Source organism: Felis catus, chromosome B3, assembly GCF_018350175.1.
Source record: "Felis catus isolate Fca126 chromosome B3, F.catus_Fca126_mat1.0, whole genome shotgun sequence".
Lineage (NCBI taxonomy): Eukaryota > Metazoa > Chordata > Mammalia > Carnivora > Felidae > Felis > Felis catus.
The window spans coordinates 146,250,349-146,273,711 of record NC_058373.1 but is presented as its reverse complement, the minus strand read 5'-3'; the positions used below and the strand labels follow the sequence as shown (position 1 = coordinate 146,273,711).

At 58.3% G+C, this 23,363-nt stretch overlaps 1 protein-coding gene across 4 annotated transcripts; it reads left to right on the top strand.

Annotated features, from left to right (window-relative positions):
- Nucleotides 1-12,460: 12,460 nt before the first annotated feature.
- On the top strand, nucleotides 12,461-23,097 carry CDCA4 (cell division cycle associated 4). 4 transcript variants are annotated; one of them, XM_023256130.2, is made up of 2 exons: nucleotides 12,461-12,602; nucleotides 20,664-23,097. In XM_023256130.2, exon 2 carries the CDS (start codon nucleotides 20,670-20,672, stop codon nucleotides 21,351-21,353), a length of 684 nt encoding a protein of 227 aa, XP_023111898.2. In that variant the 5' UTR covers nucleotides 12,461-12,602; nucleotides 20,664-20,669; the 3' UTR covers nucleotides 21,354-23,097. The 4 variants fall into 4 exon arrangements, with proteins under 4 accessions (XP_023111898.2, XP_044916570.1, XP_044916571.1 ...); XM_045060635.1 differs by lacking the exon at nucleotides 12,461-12,602 and adding an exon at nucleotides 12,834-15,505; XM_045060636.1 differs by lacking the exon at nucleotides 12,461-12,602 and adding an exon at nucleotides 18,586-19,070.
- The last annotated feature ends 266 nt before the right edge of the window (nucleotides 23,098-23,363 follow it).

The window sequence follows — 23,363 nt, the reverse complement described above, 5'->3', positions numbered from 1 at the left end:
CGTGGGAAGGGTATGTGCCCAGGCTCTGGGGTGACGGCTGTGGCTTCAGGGCACAGTCCGGAACGCTCAGCGCTGGGGACGGAGCCCGGTGTCCCTGGACGGGGCGCTGGGGATGGAGCCCGGAGCCCGCGGACAGGCCCGCAAGGCGTCCATGCTGAGCCCGCGCCGTCCTGCCGGGGGCCATAACCACTCAGCACAGACTGAGCAGCTTAGCACCAAACTTGTTCTCTCCGGCCGCCGTCGCGGGGGCTGGCCGTCCAAGATCAAGGTGTCTGCAGGGTGGGCTCCTTCTGGGGGCTCTGGGGGGGGGATCCCTTCCAGACTCTTCTCTCAGCTGTGGGCGGTGCCCGCCATCCCCGGCCTGACTCCCGCGTCGGCCTCCGTGTCGGCGCCCTTCTCCTCTGGGACTCTCCGCCTCTCCTCCCTGTCCCAGGGCCAAGTGCTGGGCTCCAGTGGCCGCGGGGCACGGGCACAGGCGCGCTGGGTTCACAGCTGTCCCGGCCCAGCGTGCTCCGCTTCCTGTCCTTTGTCCTCGGGGAGCTCAGAGCCTGCACCCCCTCCCCGTGGGCACCAGGGTGACCAGGCTGCCCGAGGGCCCCTGGCCGGTGCTGCTTTGGCGGGGGGCGGGGGGCGGAGGGCGGGGGGAGGCTCCCGGGTCTTTCCACACCTCAGCATGAGAGGCAGCGTGGTCCCGGTGCCTCAGTACCACCCCAGGAGCGCGTTCCGGACAGGAGAGAAGGAACAGATGGTTGGCTTTCGCCGGCACGTGGGTCTGAGCTCTGTGCTAGGGGCTCTGTGGGGGGTGTCTCCTCTTGTCACCATAGGTCGCTGACGGGCGGGGGGGGGTGGGAAGACTGACGCCTGGTGGGGCGGGGCCTCATGCACGAGGTAGAGCGGCTGGAGCCGGGGTGGGCCGGGGTCTTGGGCCGGGGGTGTGACCTGCAGGGTCCCCTTCCCTGGGGGTCTCAGAGGGTGCTGAAGGCCCGACCAGCTCGGTGTCCACACTAAGACACTACTCAATCCACACCCCGCAGTGTTAGCTGAAGGGCTGCTGGGGGAGCCCAGGTGGGAGGGGCTGGGCTCTGGCCACATGCCAGCTCCGGTGTGGGCGCAGGAGCACCCGGGGAGCAAGGCCGGCCCTGTCCTTGGGTATGAGATCTTGGGGGCAAGAGGCAGAGGGCACCAGGCCCGAATCCCAGCCGAACAGGGACAGCTGGGGACGTGGTGGGCACGGGCTGGCCTGGTCCGTCCCGTCCGCCTGGCCGTGCTCCCCTCCTTGAAGATTAGTAATAGTGTCGTCCTCACTCGCTGACCGCAGTCCTCTCGTGTTTTCATCTGACATGTGCTGCTTCCAGAAACTTCTCTGGTGAGCAGTGGGGCTGTGCTGGTGAGCAGACCAGATATCCAAACATGAGACCTTCACTCACCCCCCACCATGCCCCCTCATCTTCCCGACTCACCGTACCCCCCACTCCCCTCCACCCTCCACCTTCTCATCCCCCCACTTACTCCCCCACTCGCCCCCCCCAGTCCCTAACCCCCTCTCCCTCTCCCTCCCACCTCCCACTGCCTCACCCATTCACTCTGGGTCCCCCTCTCCCCTCTTCCATCTGTTCCCTCCACGAAATGCTCCCTTGGGCGCCGGAGGGAGGAGGGACGCCGGCAGTGAGGTCCACCCTCACAGTCCCGAGGCCAGCGCCCCAGGTGGGAGCCCTGAGACCCCTGCAGGGTGGCGCCCCCCTCACCTGGAGCCCACCACCCTCACTCCTAGGCTTTCTCCCTCAAGCGTGTCCCCAGATGGGGCCGCCTGCTGTTTGCTCACTACGGCCTTCCCAGCTCCCTGGACACGGCCTGTGCCTGAGTGGTCCCCTCTTGTTCCTCGAGGGACAACGGGGGCCAGATGGCCACGTGTGTGGGCGAGCTCCGTGCCAGCTGGGGAGCCCACACAGAACCCTCACATAGGACCAACCTACCGGGCACCCTCAGTTCCTGCCCTGACAAATACACCAGCACATCAGGTGCAGGTGGGGCCCCTCCTCAGCCCACCCCACCCTCCGGGCACTGCTGGTGGCTGTGGCCCACAGGTGCACACCCCGGGTGGACCCCACAGGAGAGGCCGGAAGGGCGCAGCCGGGAGTTCCGGGCCCCTCGGTCCTCAGTCGGTCTAGAAGGGGTGGCATGTCCCCGACCCCGAAGCCTCTTGCCCCTGGAAGGGGTGCGTGCAGGCTCTCCTGAGTGGTGCACAGGGAGTAGGCGGGGCTGGCCGTGGGACATGGGCTCCTGAGGACAGCTCGCTTTGGCCAGGTCACTCCACCCTGTGTCTTCACTGGGGAAATGCCTGCAGGGCCGCTGGGGACATTAACTGAGATCATGTATGTCCCTGGCTTAAGCTGGCCTGACACAGGGTGTATGCTCTAAGTAGGTTAAACACTGTTCTTGGGGTCCTGGGAGGTGCCAAGTTCGCGGCGGCCCCTGCAGGTGCCGCGTGCGGGCACCAGGGGGCAGCACGGCCCCGTTGGCCCCGGTCTTGTTCTAAGGGAGGAAGGCGCAGGAGGCCACGGACGGGGCCGCGGAGCCCAGCCGCCTGGGCGGAGGGGGGTTGGTGACCCCGAAAGCCTCCTGCGCGCAGAGCTGGGTCTAAGGAGAGAAACGACCAGTGGCCTTGAGCCCTGACGACGAACGACAGCCACGCCATCACTGACAGTGCCATCAGTCCCCAAGCCAGGGGCAGGGGTGGGGCTCAGGACTGGGGTCCGGGAGGGGCCCCCTCGCGGATCCGGGAGGGGGCGGAGGCCAGCGGGGCAGAGACTCGGCGCCAGGGCAGCGCGCGGCGGCAGCAAGTCCCCCCGGGAGGCACCGCCGCCCGCCCTGCGCCCCTTCGGCAAACTCCACCGGGACCACGGAGGCACACGGTAACGAGTGTCGGTGCACACGCGCAGAGGTCACAGCCCTGGCACACGGCCGGCAGGACGGAGAGGGGGCGGCTGCTCCCGGAAACAGCCTGGCGGCCCCCCAAACGGCTACTCAGGCGTCGCCCCCCGCCGGGCAGAACCACGCCTGCGGCCTCCCGAGGCTGACGGCACCGTCCACACGGGGACGCGCACCCGAAGGTCCACGGGGCACACTCGCGATGGCCGGAGGGTGGAAACAGGCCAGCAAAATGCGGTCTATCCCCCGGTGGGACGTGGCTGAGCCCAGAAGAGTAAGATACTGATACGCTGCATGCACCGCGGACCGACCAGAGGGCAGCTCGGCCTTGGACGGACCCCGACGGCAGCTGGGCCACCGACGGACCCGGAGGGCAGCTGGGCCACGGAGGGACCTCAAGAGCAGCACGGAGAGACAGGAGCAGACACGAAAGGCCACGTGGAGTAGGATTCCACTTCTCTGACATGTGCAGAATGGGAAAATCTGTGCGGACAGAGCAGGTTCAGAGTTGGGAGGGGCGGTGGGGGGTACAGCTGAAGGGGACAGGCTTCTTCCTGGGGGGCTGGTTGCACATACCTGTGACTGTGGCGAAACCACTGACCCGTAGCCTCAGAGAGGTATGTTGTATGCTATGTGATTATGTCTCGATAAAGCAGTTTAAAAAAACAAAGACGCATCAGACTGTGGCCCCGAAGCCCCTAAAGGGACAGTCTGGGGCCACCATGGCTCAGAGGGGGGCGGGGGGAGGCTGAGATCCTCGGCTGCCGTGGCAGGGAGAAACCCAGATGCACCCCCTCCCCCAGTCCAGTGTGGTTTGAGGCAACCGGGCGGCAGAGGGGGCCTGGCAGCTCAGGACCTGCCTCCCAGCAGCCTCAGCCCCCAGCCGTCAGGTGGGAGGTCAGCAGGGCACCCGTTGTCCGTGCTGCTCAGGAGACAGTCCCCTCCCTGCATCATGATCATTCCTGACCAGCCTGGGGGTGAGCAGCCCTGCCCTGCCTGTCCTTTTGCCCCTGGGTTTGGGCCCAGGGTGGGCTCTGATTTCTTAAATGTCAGCCTACATCCAAATCACTGAGGGGCCCTGTTAAACACAGAAGGGACCAAGGGCACCTGGGTAGCTCAGTCGGTTGAGCATCTGACTTCGGCTCAGGTCATGATCTCGCGGTCCATGAGTTCGAGCCCCGCGTCGGGCTCTGTGCTGACAGCTCAGAGTCTGGACCCTGCTTCGGACTCTGTGTCCCCCTCCCTCTCTGTTCCACCCCACTTGCACTCTGTCTCTCTCTCAAAAATAAATAAAGATTAAGAAAAAAACTTTTTAAATACAGAAGGGACCCAGCCCCATGGCTCCTGAGTCAGAGCGTTTGCCTCTGGGAGACCCTGGCTCATGTCCACACCTAGAGAGCCTTTGAGCCTCAGCCCGAGGCCATCAGAACGGCGCATATCCAATTTCGACCAGTGAGAGGTGGGCCTGGAACTCAGCTTGCCTCCTGGAGGCAAGGCTCTTTCCCTGGACCCGCTTCAAGGCCAGGTGCAAGGTCTGGAGCTGCTGCAGTCACTCTAGGACTGTGGGCAAAGACATGGAACCAGAAAGCCCGTACCAAGGGGAGGGCCTCCGTGTCCCGCACCTGCCATCCCACTCCTTGGCCGCGTCAGGGCCGGTGACGTCGTCCTGCAATACCCCCCTGCTCTGTGCCCGGGGCCTGCCCCCCCCGGAGGGCATGGCAGCCGCCCCACCCAAACCTCCTCTCCTTCCGCTCTCTCACACTGGCACCCGCCTCGGCTTCTCTGCGATTTCACAGGGACGCTATTTTCTTTCCTGTACTCTCACACCCACGTTTGCTCTTACAAATTGCCCGTGATACCTCCGTGCGGACAGCTGGGGTGTCACGGGCCCTGCTGACGCTCGTCCGCCCCCTCCCCCACCTCCAGTCCTGTTCTCCCTTGAGATCATCACGGGCTGTGCACCTTTGCAGACTCCTCCAGACTATTCCTAAACACTGACTTGCCTACGTAGGCACCCGTGGAAACTACGTGGGACTGTTTTTGCTTTTATCCGATTCTCCATTTTGAAATAACTTCCAATCTGCAGAAAAGTGGTACACTCAGTACTAAGAAATTCTGGATATTCTCTCTCTTTACCTAGATTCCCCACCGGTCAACATTTTATGGCATTTTCCTTATTATTCAGTCTCTCCTTCCACACAACTATTTATTTCTGCGCCGTCTGAGAATAAGGAGTCTCTCCTGCAAAAGCGTAGTGCAGTCTGAAAACTCGGGAAATCACCACCGATCTAACCCCCCCCATCTTGACATGCTGCGCGTGTCTCTGCAGCATGCCCTTCCTTAGCTGTGTCTGTGTCCTGTGCTTTCTGTATTTCTGTGGGGCCCCCTGGGAGGCGAGGCCGTGTCCTCCTCCTCACGTCCCGCCTGCCGGAGGCCCTGAGTGCCCAGCCAGCCGGCACCGCTCGCGTGAGGTCTCGCCACTTGGGTGAGATAACACCTGCCAAGACCCCTCCCTGTGAAGATAACTGCTGAGCACCTTGCACTCATTAGTAAGTAATGAATTAGTGAGTAGTTGCACTCACTAGTAAGCAGCTAATTAGTAAGTGGTTACGAAGCAGTTCATAGGGACAGCGCTTGCGATTTCTTTGACGAGGCTGGGGTTCCCTTCCCTCTTGGGGGTGTGCCTTCTTACATCTGGACCGATGTCAGCACGGATTCTGGGCTGCTGTCCTACTCGAGGGCCTACCGTCCGCAACTTTCGGTGGGATCCTGCGTCCTTTGGACGCGTCGTTCTGTTTAGGCGCTTCCTTACCTTCTGGTACAAGATGCCGAGCTCACTCAGCTCAGCCTTTTCCCGGAGGGGCCCCAGCTCCTCTCAGCGGAGAGCAGTGCGAGTGAGAGCCGGGCCCAGGGACGCCTGCTGTCACCAGGCGGCACCGTTTCCAGAGCGGGAAGATCTGTGCGTGTGTCCACAAACCCGCGTGCAGACTCATATGTTAAGCCGAGTGTCCTCTGCTCTCTCCACCTTCCCGACACCCCAGCGCTGGGCTGAGCTGCATTGGCGCCCTTCTCCATTCGTTCGGGGATTTTCCTGTGCGGTCCCCAACAGCCAAAGGCTGGTCCCCACGGCGGGAAAGGGAAGGAGGAAAAAGGGAGCGGAGTGCGAAGACACGGCTGATTTGTGGGAGTGGGCTCTCCAGGGTGGTTGGAGGGTCCTGGCACGGGTCCGAGCCAGGCGGCGGCCGTGGGCAGACCGAGGGCTGCAGATTGGAGGCAGAGATGAGCAAAAGAGAGGCGTCGGGGGGACCCCAAGGTCTTTGGCGGAGTGGTGAGCAGCTGATTGAACCAGTAAAGGGAACAGGACGCTTTGGGTGGGGGAGGCAGACTTCCATTTCAGATGTGTAGGGTGTAGACAGAAGTGGTTTGAGGACTGGGCCCTGGGACACTGCAACGTCTGGAGGGGGGAGAAGAGGAGGAACCAGAGATGGGGTTCTGCAGGGGGGGCCCAGGGAGGCCCAGAGGAAAAGCAGGCAGGTGGGCCAACAGGCCTCTAGGGGTCCCCGAGATGGGGCCACCCAGTGGCTGACACGGATGGTGACGGGGGCACGTGGGCATAGCTAGCAGTTACCCCTGTAAGGAGACCGAGGGCCCCTTCAACAAAATCAAGTCCCAGCCCTCCGAGGATGCCCACCTCCAGGGCTCACCCTTGGAGGTCATGCGTGGAGAGGCAAGCCTCAGAGGTGTGGGGGAGGGGGGAGCGGGTGGGCAGAGGGGACCCCGAGGGTCTGGTGGCATCTGTGAGTTCAGGCACCGTGTGGCCTGTGTGCACCCCAAGGTTATGCTGGGGGGACGGGCTGCCAGGGGCATTTTCAGGGTGCCGGTCCATGACCCTCTGCCTGCCCCTGAGGCCTGGGCCCACACAGAGGGGAGGGTCCCCCTGCTCGGCTGGTGCCGGTGGCCTCAAGGGAGATGCCCGGCCCCCGCCGACCGTCTCCCTGGGCACCGAGGGGGTCTGGGCTGTTCGCCTGGTCGGGAACACAGAGGCTGGGGAGCTGGGGGTGGGGTCTGCACGGGCAGAGAACAGCACGGTCCCCGGCCAGAGACCCAGGCAGAGGAGTGGCGCTGGCCGGGGCTGGGCGTGCGGGGAGGAGACGAGGGGCCGAAGGCAGACGCGCTTCCTGTCCACCTGGGCTCCCTGGGCCCAGCTCACCTGCCCCCCCCTTCCCGTGCAGCCCCAGAGAGTTGGGCGGATTTCTGTCCCTCCAGCACATCCAGCCCGTCTGTGATGAGGGCGGCTCTGAGCAGCACAAAACCAAACGACATAAAGGAAAGCATTTCTTAATGTCATCCTTTTTCTTTGTTCTCATTTTCGTAAACAACAGAGTACAACAAGGAAACTCCCAGGATTCTGCCCACCTGAGGACGCCTCGTAGGAAAGGTTCACAAGTGACACACTGATGCCGGCAGCAACGTTCCCGATGTCGACATCCAGCTGACTCCTCAAAGTGTGAGTGTAAGCGTGGCCGCGTCCAGAGGGCTGGGCGATGAGGCCGGACTGGTGAGGTAAACCCCCTGACCTACTTTAGCTGGCAGCATTTGTGTCCCCTGCCCAGTCCCCACCCCCTCCAGCAGCAGACAAGAGATTCTGGGAAAGGGGGTGGGGGGTCAGGGTTGGGGTCCAGCGAGGGTCCACACTGGCAGGTGGGCCTGGAGCATCTCTGGGGCAGGGCCACATGGCTCACAGCCTCGGAGTCCCCTCTGTGCCCGGGCCCGTCACCCCCCCCACCCCACCCCCACACTGTGCCCGGGCCCGTCACGCCCCCACCCCACCTCTATCTACCTGCCAGACAGGAGCTGACAAGTGGACCCCCCCAGAGCGTGGTCCCAGGCGAGCCCAGGTGTCCCAGAGTGCGAAGGGACAGGCAGGGGCTGTGGCTCCTCTCTTTCTGCCTGGACGTGGCCGGGACATATGCAGGGCTGGCTCTATAGAGGGGGCTCTGCAAGAGGCCGGAGAGCCACATGCACGGTTTTCTTTAGTACAGAAGAGACTGGATTCTTTGACCGGCTCAGACACACATGTGGTAAGGAGTCCCCAGGATTAAAGGCAGACATGAGGCTCGAAGCCGACCTGGGCCCGTGGCCAGTGCATCGCCTGGGTTGGCCGCTGGGGCCCGCCTCTGTGGACCCTGCCCTAGACGTCTTAATCGGCTTATTTATTGGAGCACGAGTAGAGAATGTCCCCCACGGGACCGTATCAAACAAACGTTAGCCACCTTCACTCAGACCAAGTATGGACAGTCTCGGGGTCCCAGAAATCTCCCCGGGGCCTCCCCCAAGCCCACTGTCCCCTTCCTCAGAATAGCTCCACTTGATCTGAACTTTCCATCTGTGGAATGGGCGTGCGCTCTGCAGTCTGGCTTCTTTCTCTCAATGTTCTGTGCTGAGACCCATCCGTGCTGCCCTGGGCAGTGACGGCTTAGCTGGCGGTGTGGCCTGGTGGTGCGGGCCCCGCCCCTCATGCCCATTCTCCTGCTGGGGGGTGCTTGGGTTGTTTTCCCTTTGGGGCTGTAATGGAGAGTCCCTTCTATGGGCATTCGGGTACAAGTGTTTTTGTGAACGGGTGTCTGTCCCACGGTTCTCCGGAGCGGCCGTCCCAGCTCACAGTGTGGCCGCCCTTCTCCACGACCTCCTGGCTGTCCCTGGCCCTTTGCCTTTCCATACAGATTTTAGAATCAACTTGTCAGTGTCCACGAAACCAAGTGAGGGCTGGGATTCGGAGGGCACTGAACTGAAGGTAGGTTTGAGAGAACCGGTCTCTTTACGAAGGTGAGTTTCCAGCGGGGGCCCCAGCACTTTCCCCAACTTGAACAGCCACTGACCTCCCAGCAGGGCTTTGCGCTTTCCAGGGGCGGTTCTTACACATCTGTAATTAGATTTAGCTGGCGCCGATGTTTTTGGTGCTTTGCAACGGTATCATTAAAACATTAAAGACTCCACACTCAGCACGGAGCCCAATACGGGTCTCGATCCCACCACCCTGGGATCATGACCTGAGCCGAAATCAAGAGTCCGACGCTCAACTGACTGAGCTACCCAGGCGCCCCTAAAGAATGTTACAGTGGCCTGTTACTTGCATATATAAATATGATTATCTGATGGTCATGCTTAAATCTTTATTCATTTGATCCATTCACCTGGAGATTCGCTATGGACGGAATTGTGTCTCCCTCAAATTCCTCTGTCCAAGTCCCGGCCCCCAGCGTGATGGTCTTTGGAGGCAGGGCTTTTGGGAGGTAATTAAGGTTAAAAGAGCTGGGAAGGCAGGGCTGCTGGCTTCAGCACAGGAAAAACTCTCCCTCTCTTCCTTCCTGTCCCCTTCCGGGCACTCCTGTCCCGTTGTGGACACCAGAAACCAAACCTGGATGGCCAAACGCTCCCCTTGGCCTTCCAAACTCCAGAACCGGGAGAACGCAAATCACGAGGGTCTCAGTCCCCCGTCTGGGGTCTCTGGTTTCGGCAGCGCTCCAGGCTAAGATGAGGTTCTGTGGATTTTCTACATTCGAAAACCGATCTTTTAGGGGCGCCTGGGTGGCGCAGTCGGTTAAGCGTCCGGCTTCAGCCAGGTCACGATCTCGCGGTCCGTGAGTTCGAGCCCCGCGTCAGGCTCTGGGCTGATGGCTCGGAGCCTGGAGCCTGTTTCCGATTCTATGTCTCCCTCTCTCTCTGCCCCTCCCCGGTTCATGCTCTGTCTCTCTCTGTCCCAAAAATAAAAATGTTGGAAAAAAAAATTTAAAAAAAAGAAAACCGATCTTCTGGGAATAATGACTCCAGTTCTTTGCAAATCCTTTTCCTCGCCTATTTGCCACCCCCAGCCCCCCTCCCCGCACAATGTCCGGTATAAGCGTGGGAGCAGAAATCCGCCCCTGGCTCCTGATCCCAGGAGGAAGCTTTCACTGTTTCACCAGTCACCGCGGCACCGCCTGTAGGTTCTTGTAAATGCACTTCACTTCGATGGAGTGAGCCCCCTTGTTGTGGAGCAGAAATAGGGCCTTGCCCAAGGAGGGGTCTGTTCTTTGCCCCGGGTCCTGGGGGGTGATCCCGAAACCCCTGGGCTGTCCTGCCTGCGGTGGCGAGTGTTGGAGGGGGGTGCAGGGACCACACCGCAGAGCGGAATACAGGGAGGGGGCCTCGGGTCACTTGGTGTGGAAGCCCCAGGCGTGGGGCCCTCCTGGTCCCCCCCCCCATGAACTTCTTCCCCTGCGGGAGTTTAATGGGCACACTTTCAGTAATAGACCACGACTGTAAGCTTTCAACAGGTTCGGTGAGTCTTTGTACTGAATTATTGAAGTGGGGGTGGTCCTGGCGGCCCCCAACTTGCAGCGCAGGTCGGAAGTGAGGGTGGCATTGTGCACTGCTCCTAACCTTGCACTTGTATATTTAGTTTGCTACGTGTCTTATCACGGATGTGGGCTCATGTCATCAGGTGATTCTTCTCCACGTGTGGAGATTTTCAGCTATTTTTCTTCCTGCGTTTTATTAACGTCGGGAATTGTTTTGGTTGGTTTGGAACGTTAACCTTCTGTCCGCCGGAATGACCCTAACGTGGCTGTGATGGTCGTCTTCTCACGGGGCTGGAGTTGCTGACATTTTGGTTGGAAGTTGACGAGGGCTCGGCCCGTGCTTCCTCCCCCTTGCCACCCCCACCCTTTCAAGCTTTAGCATCGGGGCGATGTCGGCCCTCTCGGTGGGAAGACTTCCTTCCTGATTCTCCAGAACGCTTCGTGTAAGATGCTGCTACGTCTTCCATTGGGGTCCTCTCAATACATCCTAGTTCTCCTGGTCATTAATTCTCATGGAGAAAATGAGTGCTGTTTTTAAACCTCTGATAATTCCAGTATCAGGATCAGCCGTGAGTCTGTTAGTATTGTGTGGGCGGGTTTTTTTGTTTGTTTTCCCCTTGTTTTTCCCTCATTTTTTGGTTTTGTGTCTAGCTCTGCCTGTTTTCATTTAATGCTGAACATGCTGGGTGAAAAAGAGTGGTGGCTCCGGATACCCTTACTCCAGAGATGTTGGATTTTTGCCCATCTGATAGCACGAACGGCATCTAGGGTAGTCGAATATGCTCGGCTCGTATTCTGAGGCCCAGCACCGGCCTCTTCACCAGTTAGGCACTGAACCGTGCCCACTTTCTATCGGTCTGTCCACCTTGCTTTCACGTGTGTTAAGGGGCGCGTGGCATATGTCTAGGAGCAAAATCTCCCTCTAGCTTTTCCACTGTTTGACAAAAGGACATTTTTTAAAAATTTTTTTTCAACGTTTTTTATTTATTTTTGGGACAGAGAGAGAGCATGAACGGGGGAAGGGCAGAGAGAGAGGGAGACACAGACACAGAATCGGAAACAGGCTCCAGGCTCTGAGCCATCAGCCCAGAGCCTGATGCGGGGGCTCGAACTCACGGGCCGCGAGATCGTGACCTGGCTGAAGTCGGACGCTCAACCGACTGCGCCACCCAGGCGCCCCCAAAAGGACATTTTAAATTTGTGCAGTCACACTGGTCACAGCCCATAGTCCCCCCACCCCAGGGCTGCCGTACCCTAAGTGGCCTCCCTACATCTCCCCTCTCCCCCTCCCAGGTGCGTTCTCCACAGCGATGCTCTCCCGGCCCCCCTCAGAACCTGCCCCTCTTCTGCACAACCCTCCAGTGATCTCCAGCTCACCCCCTCCCTTCAACTCCCTTCCTCTCCAGCCCGGAATTCTCTCCGTCTTCCATGCCCCCTTTTTCCCAGAGGCCCGTGTGCCTAGGGTGCCCACCTCACCTTGGCTTTTCCTGACAGCATGAGGGGCACCACACTCACAGCCACCCCCCCATCACGTGACACAGCAGACCCAGAAGGGCTTTTATTGCCTGTAACTGCAGCCCTGGCCTGCACAAGAGCAATGTTGGTTGAATTAACAGTCAGGATTTGCTCCTCTATTTACCTTTTCCCCTGAGAAAATTTTTTAAAAACCTCCCCTGCTTTGGAGTTTCATGGTTTCACTTCTTACATGAAACCCGGGAAGTTCCTACAGTGACCTGGGCTGGGTGGGGGGGGGTGAGCTGCTGCCCCTTGCTGCTCCCCCCTCCTCCCACAGCTCTGACTCCCCCCCTTCCCTCCCCTCCCAGCCCACAGCTCTGACTGCCCCCAGCTTCCACATCCTCCCTCTCCCATCCCCTCCTCCAGCCCACAGCTCTGACTCCCCCCACCCTCTCCTCCCCTCCCCTTCCAGCCCACGGTTCTGACTCCTCCCACCCAACCCTCCCGTCCCCCCCTCTCAGGCCCACTGCGCCGACTCCCCTCACCCTCCCCTCCAGTCCCAGTCTTCTCCCGCCACGCCCCGCCCCGAAGGCCCTGCGCCGGCGCGCTGGGGCCGCGCGCGGAGACCTGGGAGCGGACGGGGGCGGGGCGGCCAGGACGCGGGCCCCCAACGGCCAACGCGGCCGCGCGGGAACTCGCGCGCCGGGCCCCGCCCGCGGTTTGAACAGGAGGCCCCGCCCCCGCACTCGGCCAATCGGCGGGCGGGGCGGCCGGCGCCATGGCGACCCTTTGTGGGCGCGGGGAGGCCCCGCCCGGCCCCGCCCCGCCGGCCCCGCCCCTCCCTCGGCGGCGGGCGCGGGCGCGGAAGGCTGCGGCCAGGTGAGCGTCTCGGCGCGGGCGGCGGGCTTTGTGCGGCGGCGGGCGGGCCTGGGCGCCCGGGGTGGGGGCTGCGGACCCCCGGGGGGAGGCCGGGGTCGCGGGGGCGGGGAGGGGGCGCGACGCGGGCCGCCGGCTCCCCCCGCCCGCCCGCCCGGAGGGCCGTCCGCCACCTGGGAATCCCCCCTCGTGCCGGCTGCCCTGCGCTACTGGCGTCCGAAAGTACTGCCTGCGCCCCCCCCCCCTCCCCGGCTCTCCTCACGCTGCGGGCTTTTTAAGAGGGGAAGCGCGAAGCGGGGTCGGCGGGGCCGCTGGGGCGGTGCGGCCTCCGAGGGCAGCCCCCACTGCCTTCCTGCCTTGGACTTGGGAAGGGTCCGCGCGGGGAGCCCGGCCGACTTGAGTTTCCAGCCCTGATCAGAGTCCCCGCGCTCCCCTCCTCGCCCTCGCCCGTGCTCATCTTTCGCCCCTTCCCCGGTGGTGCGGGATGCCCGCGCTCCTGGGTTTCCTCCTAGCCCGCCTTACGGAGTGAGTGGGTGGCTGGCCGCGCTGTGCTGGTGCCTCATCCCAAGTCTTCTGGGCAGCACGGGTTCCGCTAGTAATCTGATGCCCTTCCAGGATGGCCCAGCCGGGGCACCACGCTCTGGAGCCCTGGAGGGTAGCGAGGTCCGCCGCAGCCCGGGAGGGTCCACTTTCACTTCTTTTCCTTTGTTTCTGGGTTTGACTTGCTTGAAAAAGGAACGTTGGGGATATTTCGCAATGGCTTCTGCCCCCCGTTCTGTAGCAGACCCAGCTTCTCTTAAAGCTGGCAGGGGAGTTTCAAGGAGCTGATGGCGCCTGCTCCCTGTGCTATCCAGCTCTAGCTGCGTGGGCAGTGGAGGCGGGCATCGGGGAAGGGCGGGGTGGGATGTGGGAAGAGGAAGGTTCCCAGACCCCGGTTGGGAAACTCTTTTCAGTCGGCTCCTTGTGGCTGCCTGCGGTGGCACTCAGGTGTGTGGGGCGGTGCTGGGACTAGGAAAGGGATCAGAAACTCTTCCACTGGTCAAAGGCAAGCTTGAGTCCACCTCTCTGAAAGCCTGTTGTCTGCAAAGTAGGATCGCCAGGAAAAGGTTACCAGGTTACCAGGTGACCACAATTTGCCAGGAGATGCGCTGGTCCAAATCCAGGGTTTCCCAACTGTTTCCTCCTCTGGTGGCCTTTATGTCGCATGCACAGGACAGCAGGACCGAGCTAACTGTTGTTTTAAGACAAGAAAGAAATTGCCTGTTTACAAAATTAAGTTTGATGTCTTATAAACTTCCTGCATATAACTACTCTTTATTTTCAAGTTTTGGCACGTTTTACAATTGAAGTTGAAGTTCAGAATAAAAAGTCAGTTATGACTTTTTTCTAGGTAGAATGGCAGGTTTTATCCTGGGAAGAGGGCTGGGAAGTTTTTTTTTCAGCTTGCTAATGGGACATACTCCATGTAGAGGGAATCTGTGTATCATTCCAAGTCGCAAAAGTCCCCGAAATTCACTTGTTAGTAATTGCTGAAGGAAAGTCTCAGACGGTGATGATGAACCCACGGCTGGACTCCCAAGCAGCGCTTCTCAAGACTTTGCCACGCTTGCCGTGTCGTCCCATTTTCCTCTGGTGAGGTATTTCAAAGACAGTCCGATGTGTGCCAGAAACTGAAGTTCATGTTGGTCTGCCTGAAAACCCTGAGTGCGATGAGCTGAAGGTCGTGGTGAAGGGTCAGGTCTGAGCAGGTCTCAGCAGTCTGTCCCCTGCTGCCCCAGCTCTTCTGCTCGGAGTCTGGGGATCTGCATTTTCCACCGGCCTCGAGATTGCTGGCCACACGTTGTGAGAGCAGCTGCAGGAGAGGCCACTGGCCAGGGAGGGTGAGGGGTCCACCAGGCCAGGCTCCCCTTTGTCTTGGGGAGGGGGCCCTGATTGGGCAGACACAGCACCCCTCCCTGGCTCCACCTGCCACGTGGAACCACTCAGTCTGCTGTCTTCAATTTTTTTCTGTTGGTCACCCCTTGTTCTGGAGGCTGCTGTGCCTTGACCACGGGGTTGACACTGCTGGCCTGCTTGTCCATGGCTCAGGAGGGTTTGAGCAAAACACCATTGACCCTGAGGAGTTGATGGGGTGTGACTCAGCAAGACCTTCTGGCTATCTGGAGTGGACGGAGGTGTGTAATACGGAGGTTTGTTCTGGAAACACGCTTGTTATCCAAAGCACCTGCATCGCAAAGCGAATTTCCCCATAAGAAATACCGGAAACTCAGATGATTCGTTGTACAACCCAAATATACTCATATAAAAATGGTTACGGTGCTGTAATACAACATAATAAAATGCAGATTACAAAGCTGAATTAACCTGCCCTTTGAAAACCCTCCTGGCTGGTGTGAGGGGCACAAGAGAGGAGGGTTGCTGTGTAGGACGACTTTTATCACTGACGGAATCATTGCTCTCTGTTGGCTCCATGGAATCTTCCGTGCAACTCCAACAAAGAACCTGTCCGATGACCTAGAATGAAGCAAAGGGTTCCTGAGCTCCCTCTTGGATGGAAAAGCAAAGGACGGTCCAGAGGTGCTTTGAAGGGACAAAAATACACCAGTGCCAGTTGTGGGCACCTTCCAACGTCCTGAAAAATCACTGATTTCTTCCAAACACCGCGGCCTGAGACCGAGCGTCTGAGCATGGGAGATGATCACGCACAATCCCACAGCGAGTGAGCAAGAGAGAGAGAGAACTATTGGCCAGTTGTGATCATGTGACATCTGGCGGCACGTACTGCTCATATCGCAGGACGCCGCTCGTGTATCAAGTTAAAATTTATTCGAAATGTTTACCGGTCTTGCAGAACAAGTTACTCGCAGTCCAAGGTTTTACTGTACTCTCTTGTTGGGAACTTAATGGTGAGTCAGGCTCTGTAGTTAGGACAGTTTGGGAAGTCTGGGGTCTCGTGTCCTGTGTTCAAAGGGTCAGGCGCCCCAGGCCATAGTCATGGGCTGCCCAAGAAGGTGGGCTTGGACCAGTCCGGCCGGGGGATCTGTGTGCTCACCTCCAACTGCCTTCAGAACCATATTGTGTGCTGTGTCCCAGACACAAACGTAGGAGGGTGAGTCTCACCGGCCACCTTCTGGGCTCGGCCTGACGCATCTCCCTGACACAGGCTCTGGTGGCAGCCCAGTGGCTCTTGTGGTTGAATGTGCTGCCCTCGAAGTCCTTCTCAGGTCGCAAGTCTGCCAGCATTTTCTTGTACAGAGTATAACAAAACCTAACAGTTGCTCAGGATTTGGCCCATTTGAAGCCAGTAATTCGAGTGACTCTGAGCACATACTGGTCCTGGCATGCTGATCCAGGCACTTAGTGATACACGGGAGGCAGTGTCTAAAATGGTTTGGATTCACATTAACGTAGCCTGCCCCCGTCAACTCGTTTACGTGTTTTTCTTTATCAAGCCATCGCTGAATACGGTGAAATGAACAGTTATTACTTGTGCTGCTCAGTGAATCTGACGAATGCCCTTCTCCTGTCTGGATAGGGTGCATTTCCGTCGTCCTGGAGAGTTCTGGATGATCCCATCTCCTCCACTGGCAGCCCCTCTGCTATTTGCACCTTAGGTTAGCTTTCCCTTTTCCAGAAGTTCATATGAATGGAGTCGTATGGTACCTGTTTCTTTGGTCTTGCTTTGTGAATTGGGCATAGCGTTTGAGGCCCATCCTTGCTGTTGCATAGACGAGTGTGGATTTTGTTGCTGGGGAGTGTTCTGTTGTCAGACACACCACAGTTTACCCATTCGACTTGCTTATTTTGAATCTGAAAATAATGTTTACGTCTGGGGTGGTGACACAGGGTAATGGCAGAGGCACGGAGGAGGAGCTGGAATAATGGGCAAGGTGAAGGGGAGCTTCCAGCGATTGTGAAAGAACCATACAGAAAAACCTGGTGGAGGGTGAACTGACTCAGCCTTCCCAGAGAGCGGCTTGATATCGTCCATCATGAGCCTTACAACTGCCCCTACCTTTTTAAGCCCTTGTAGAAACTCCGGAATCAAGTGCTACAAATACCAACATCCAGGGTTAGAACCTAGCATCACTGTGAGCAGTGTGAATGTCAGGGAACAAGGCTCTGTTCTTCATAGCGACGCACGGCTGTCGGAGGTGATGGTGAACCTTTACACGACATGGAAAATGTGACCAGCAGGAAAGCAGAACTTGCAACGAGCTCTCAGATGCACAGAGAAGAATGTGCTTAGGACAATGCTAAGAACCTGCGTGATAATAGGTTCAGAGGGGCAGAACCGGGGTGGTTTTTGTCTTCTACTTTCTTCTTTTTTTTTTTTTAACGTTTGTTTATTTTTTTTTTTTAATTTTTTTTTCAACGTTTATTTTTATTTTTGGGACAGAGAGAGACAGAGCATGAACGGGGGAGGGGCAGAGAGAGAGGGAGACACAGAATCGGAAACAGGCTCCAGGCTCTGAGCCATCAGCCCAGAGCCCGACGCGGGGCTCGAACTCCCGGACCGCGAGATCGTGACCTGGCTGAAGTCGGACGCTTAACCGACTGCGCCACCCAGGCGCCCCAACGTTTGTTTATTTTTGAGAGAGAGCATGAGCAGGGGAGGGGCAGAGAGAGGGACACAGCATCCAAAGCAGGCTCCAGGCTCCGAGCTGTCACACACGGCCAGATGCGGGGCTTGACCCACAGACGGTGAGATCATGACCTGAGCCAAAGTCGGACACTTAACTGACTGAGCTGCCCAGGCCCCCTGTCTTGTACTTTCTGATACTCTTCTCAACTATCGACAGTGAGCTGCGGAGACAAACGGAGGCACCCGTGTGAGAAGAGCAAAAGCTGTTTACTGGACGCAGTTGCAGCCAGGGAGTGGGTCACTGCCTGGCTTGCAGCCACTCGGGTAGCTGCACTTGGCTACAGACGGCCGAGTGGCAGCACCGCCTCCTGGAACAGGGCTCCGGGGCCCCGGTGGGCCTGCAGGCTGGGGGAGCAAGGAGCCCTGGTGGTTTTATGGGGAGCACGTTTGGCCTTTCTAGGAAGTGGGGACAAGTATTAGGGAAGCCCTCAGTTATTGAAGTCCTTTCCTTGGGGCGACTGTGACAGAAGTCATTGGCTTCCTGGCCTGTCACTGGAGATAGAAGTCTGACTTCCTGGGCTGTGTTAGCCTTAAAAATAAGTCAGTTATTTTACCAGCAAAAATGGGTGTATTTGGGAATAACAGAATAGCAGTTCCAGGTGTGAAAAATAGTAGAAGGAAACGCCGTTTCAAATGGCATCCGGAGGTGGGCAGGGGAGCTCTCACACTCATTGCCACTGCAGACCCAACAGGAAGAGATGCACCTTGCACACAGGTACTACCTGTTAGTGTCCCAGCAGGAGAAAAGAAGGTTTCCTCCTTCCCCGGCAACCGCCCAGCCAATGAGAGATGGTTGCAGCCCAGCCAATGAGAGGGCAACCGCCCAGCCAATGAGAGATGGTTGCAGCCCAGCCAATGAGAGGCCGTCCCAGCTCAGCCAATGAGAGGCCTCTATACTTCGAATTCCCAGTTTATTCCAATAGACTTTGTTTACAATAGCCCCATTCCCTAGCCTCTTCTCCCCCCCCCCTTAAAAAAAATACCAATTGAAATTTTGTTATTCCCAAATACGCCCATCTTTTGCTGGTGAAATAACTGGCAGGTTTTTTGTTGTTGTTTTTGTTGTTTGTTTGTTTGGTTTTGAGAAAGCGTGTGCAAGCAAGAGAAGGGCAGAGAGAGAGGGACTATTAGGCTACACGCCCAGCACAGAGCCTGACTTGGGGGCTCAGTCTCACGAGTGGAGCCAAGATCAAGAGTCAGAACTTTGGGACGCCTGGGTGGCTTAGTCGGTTGGGCACCTGACGTCGGGTCTGGTCATGATCTCAGGTTCGTGGGTTTGAACCTCGCGTCAGGGTCTGTGCTGACAACTCAGAGCCTGCGGCCTGCTTCGGATTCTGTGTCTCCCGCTCTCTTTGCCTCTCCCCCGCTCACACACGCTCTCTCAAAAATAAGTAAACATTAAAAAAAGAGAGAGAGACACTTAACTAGTTGAGCCACCCAGGTGTCCTGGAAGTTTTATTGTTAAAGTTAACAGGACAAGCAAGCTCTTTCAAAGCCATAGGCAAATCCAACAAAGGAGAGTAAGGAGGTAGTTGGGAGGAAAGGAGAAGGAGGAGAAAAGCGGGAGTTCAGGGTGGTGACTTTCTCATTGCCTGAGTGGCACGGGTGCTCAGGTCCTTGTGGGGGAGGCGGTGGGCTCATTTCCCTGCGGGGCCTATAACTGGTGATTTCTTCCTGGGATCGGACAGTGAGTGGTCCTGGCTCCCCCTTCCAGCCTCTCCGTTGTAGTGAGTTTGTCTTTGTTTTCTTAGCTGGTTGCTACAGGGAAGGGTTGGGGTCCTGGATGGATCTAGCGACCGTCCTCAACATACGGTCTTTCGGAGCAGGTATGAATAAGGGCTCTCTCTGGGCGGTTCCTGCTGTGATGTGTGTCTAGCTCGGTCTGCGGCCGCTGTTGACCGTCCTGGCGAGGCTGGCCCCGAGTCCATCCTGGGCGTGAGAGGCCCCTCCCTGCTGGACCGACAGCTCACAAACTCGCGTCTCGGGCTTGCGTCTTGGACCCCTGAGGAGAGGGAGGTGGGCCCCCAGGGAGCCGGGTGCTCGATGTGGCACCTTGAGCTCTGTGAGCTGTGGGTCTCTGCTCCCAGCTGCCCCCGTGGTGGTGCTCACCCTTGCCGTGCAGGGCCAGCAGGAGGGGCAGCCCAGAGTCCTTCTGGTGGTAACTGGGGCCACTTGAGTGAGTTTTGTTGGGCCCTGAATCAAGTCGGTTGTCATCCAGGTTTGGGATTTTAGAGTTGGTTGAAAAGAGAACTAAAAGTTAAACGTGGGGGGCGGGGGGCACTTGGCTGGCTCACTTCATTAAGCACCCGACTCTTGATTTCGGCTCAGGTCACGATCTCGCGGTTTGTGAGTTCGAGCCCCACTTCGCGCTCTGCGCTGACAGCACAGAGCCTGCTTGCGATTCTCTGTCTCCCCCTCTCTCTCTCTCTGCCCCCTCCCCTGCTCCCATTCTTCTCTTTCGAAGAAAAAAAAAGCCGAAGAGATACAGTGGTTTGCCACAGAGGAACCCTGGACACTTAATTCTCCCCCCCCCTCCCGCCCCCTCACAGGTTATCTTGTAGTTTGACCTAATCTTACATTCATTCTCAGTGTACTCATCCATTCTAAGTAAGTGACTTTTACAAAAGTGATGAGAGAAAAAACTTGTGTAAAAGTTGTATTTGCCGCCACAACAAAAACCTTGACTCCTGTACCACCAGCAGTGAGTGAAACCACTTTCGTGTGTTTTGGTGGTAAACGCTTTAATTCACTTGTTTACAAACCGCTGATTCAAGTAAGTGTGAGCCAGGTGCTATGGTGGAAACGGTAGAGAGTTTCAGAGACTGTGGGTAAGTCCAACCTGTTTGCTGTTCTGGGAAAAGTAGGCGGGGGGGGGGGGGGGGGGGGATAAGCTAGGGTTACTTAGTGTTTTAGGCTTTTTATTTGGGAGTAATTGTAGACACACAGGCCCTCGGGGAGAAATGATCTGGAGGGGCACCTTCTCGCTGTTTTTTGTTTTTTTTTTTAATTTTTTTTTTCAACGTTTATTTATTTTTGGGACAGAGAGAGAGACAGAGCATGAACGGGGGAGGGGCAGAGAGAGAGGGAGACACAGAATTGGAAACAGGCTCCAGGCTCTGAGCCATCAGCCCAGAGCCCGACACGGGGCTCGAACTCACAGACCGCGAGATCGTGACTTGGCTGAAGTCGGACGCTTAACCGACTGCGCCACCCAGGCGCCCCATCCTTCTCGCTGTTTAAAGAGGGTGCCGGGCGTGGCCGTGCTGCAGGTACCTAAGGACGCTCACGGAGGGGGGAAGGGGTGGCCACGGCAGCCCCCGCCCGAACCCCCACCTTTGGCGACTGCAGACTGAGTCGGGCGGGGGGTGTCTGGGGGGACTCTGGAACGTGCTAATCGGGGCCCGCCTCCCTCTCTGCAGGGCAGGATGTTCGCACGAGGGTTGAAGAGGAAGAGCTCGGAGGACGCAGAGGACGCCGACGGGGGCGTGGCGGGCCTTCCGGCCGCCCCCTCCTACACCCTGCAGCGGCAGTCGCTCTTGGACATGTCCCTCGTCAAGCTCCAGCTGTGCCACATGCTGGTCGAGCCCAACCTCTGCCGCTCGGTCCTCATAGCCAACACGGTCCGGCAGATCCAGGAAGAGATGACCCAGGACGGGACCTGGCGGGTGGTGGCGCCCCAGGCCGCAGGGCGGGCACCCCTGGACCGCCTCGTCTCCACGGAGATCCTGTGCCGCTCGGGGCGGGAGCAGGAGGGCGAGGGAGACTGCCCCCTGCCAGACCCGGCCCCGGGACAGGCCCCAAGGCGCCCGCAGAGCAGCCCCTGGGGACTGGACGGCTCCCGGGAGGGCAGAGGGGGCTTTCAGAAATCGCTGGATCACATATTTGAAACGCTGGAGAATAAAACCCCCGGGTCCGTGGAAGAGCTGTTTTCGGACGTGGACAGCTCCTACTACGACCTGGACGCAGTGCTGACCGGCATGGTGGGCGGCGCCCCCACCGGCCCCGGGCTCCCCGCCTTCGCGCCCACGGCCGCTGCGCCCCCTAGTTCCACCTGCAGGTCGGATCTGGGCGAGCTGGAGCACACCGTGGAGATCCTGGTGGAGACCTGAGAGGGCAGCCGGCCCCCAGTGGGACTCGTGGCGGAGGGGCCCCTGCGGCCTCTGGAGTGCGTGGCCTGGGCGTCTGCGGGCTCGGCCCCTGGTGTGTCTGCGACGGGGAGAACGTTCCAGAACAGCATCCCGTTGCCCTGTGCCCTCTGTCCTCCTCCAGCGGGCTGGGCGGTTTCCTTCGGGCTAGCCATCCGAGCCGGCCTGACGCCCGCCGGCGCCCCGGGTGCCGGCCCCTCTGTCCTCCGTCCCGCCACAGCTCTGTGCAGGGCCCGTCCCCGGCTCGGTGTCCAGCCTTGTGTAATTTTAGATAGGTGACGTTTTTTAAATTAAGTTTTATATGTTTGGGGCAATATTTTGTCTTAAGATCTATTTTTTAAACTTTTTATACTTTTTTTAGATTTTGTCAGCTATTCAAAGTATATTTTTCCTATAAACGTTTTCTGCTGCTACATTAGGAACTTATAACCTGAACAGTTGCAGTTGGTGTATTTCATCGTTTAAGGTTTAAATAAGGACTTTGTTTCGGGTGGAACTTCGGGCAGCTCCGTGTAGTGCACGTGTGTCATGAATTTCCACTTCACGTCGGTGCGAACCTTCTCCACGTCCTCGCCGGGGGGAGCAGTGCCTCTTAGTCTCCAGTGTCCTTACCGGCTCCTCAGCGCCGGCTGTGTCTTCGTTAGAATCACATGCGGATTCTGGGGGGTTATTTATGCCTATTTATATGTAAGTGTTGGAGAAGGGCCCATCCTGTCCACCGGAGATCTCGGGGCGGGGTCTCAGGCGGTGCCTTCAGAGGATCCGACCCTCGCGGCCCCTCCCGTGCCCCTGCCGTGTTCCCAGCGCCACTGGGCTTTCCCTGTGCCCCGCCGCTGTCGAGAGTCCCCCGACGGTGTGAACATTAAACAAGGGGAACCTCGCTCAAAGGGAGTCAGGAGGCCAGAAGGGGGCTTTCGCGCCGCACCTGCGGACGTCGAGAGTTGCCGGTTACAGACCCTACAGAAGACCCCTGGACGGGAAGGAGTCAGTGCCAGCCACCACGGGAAAAGATGCACATTTGCTCTCCCACCAGAAGCTGACGGCCCGCGACCACTCAGCCAGAGAGAAGCCCTCGTCACCCTGGACCCTGCTTCTCTCCAGTGGACTTTGGTTCAGAGCAGCCCTCCCGGCTCCCTCCTTTCTCCGTAAGTGACGTTCCTCCCGTTGGTTGCTCGGGCTTGCCTGTGGTTCTCCCAGGTCGCAGTTCTGTTATTCCTGAATAAACCTAGTTTGCTGGTAAAATAACCGACGTTTATTTTAAGGTCAACACTGGCCACACTGGTGTGCACGGAGTCTGCCGCGTGCCAGGTGACACTAGTGCTGGGACAGAACCGTAAGGTTAAGTCAGGTCCAGTCCAGAACTAAGGAAGTCTGGACTCCTGCCATGTATGGCTTCTCAGTCCCGAGGGCAGTTGATGGTGGGGTTGGTGGGGCGGTGCCACTTAAGTGGGCTCTGGTGTACCGTGTCTGCACCCCTGAACCTGCCCTGGCCGCGGGGAGTGGCCAGACCTTCTGTATTGTTTTCACTAGTTTACAAGTAAGACTGTGCTCACCCCGTCCCACCCCTGCCCAGTTGCTGTTTCTCATGCTTTTTCCTCCTTACCCAGCCCTTAGCCAAAAAAGGTTTGTTTTCTCTCATGCGTAGGACCATTCTTTAATATCAGTCGTGTATACACCACTTTATTAAAAAACTATCCGACAAACAAAATGGAAGTGTGTTTATTATCTGCTTCGTTATGCCACGGCATAATCCTTGAGTGGATCTTTTTCGGCTGGATTACCTATTTCGCTTGTGTTAAATATGTGTTAAATACGAGGTGGACCATTTTCACCTTGCTGAGCAGACAGGCTTCTGGTTCGGCACCCCTCCTCTCTCCCAGTTCCCCAGGCAGGAGCAAAGGCAGCGCCCTTGGAGGAGCCAGTGGTGGGATGCGACATCCCACGGGTTGCTGTTTCCTTCCGATTTTGAAAGTA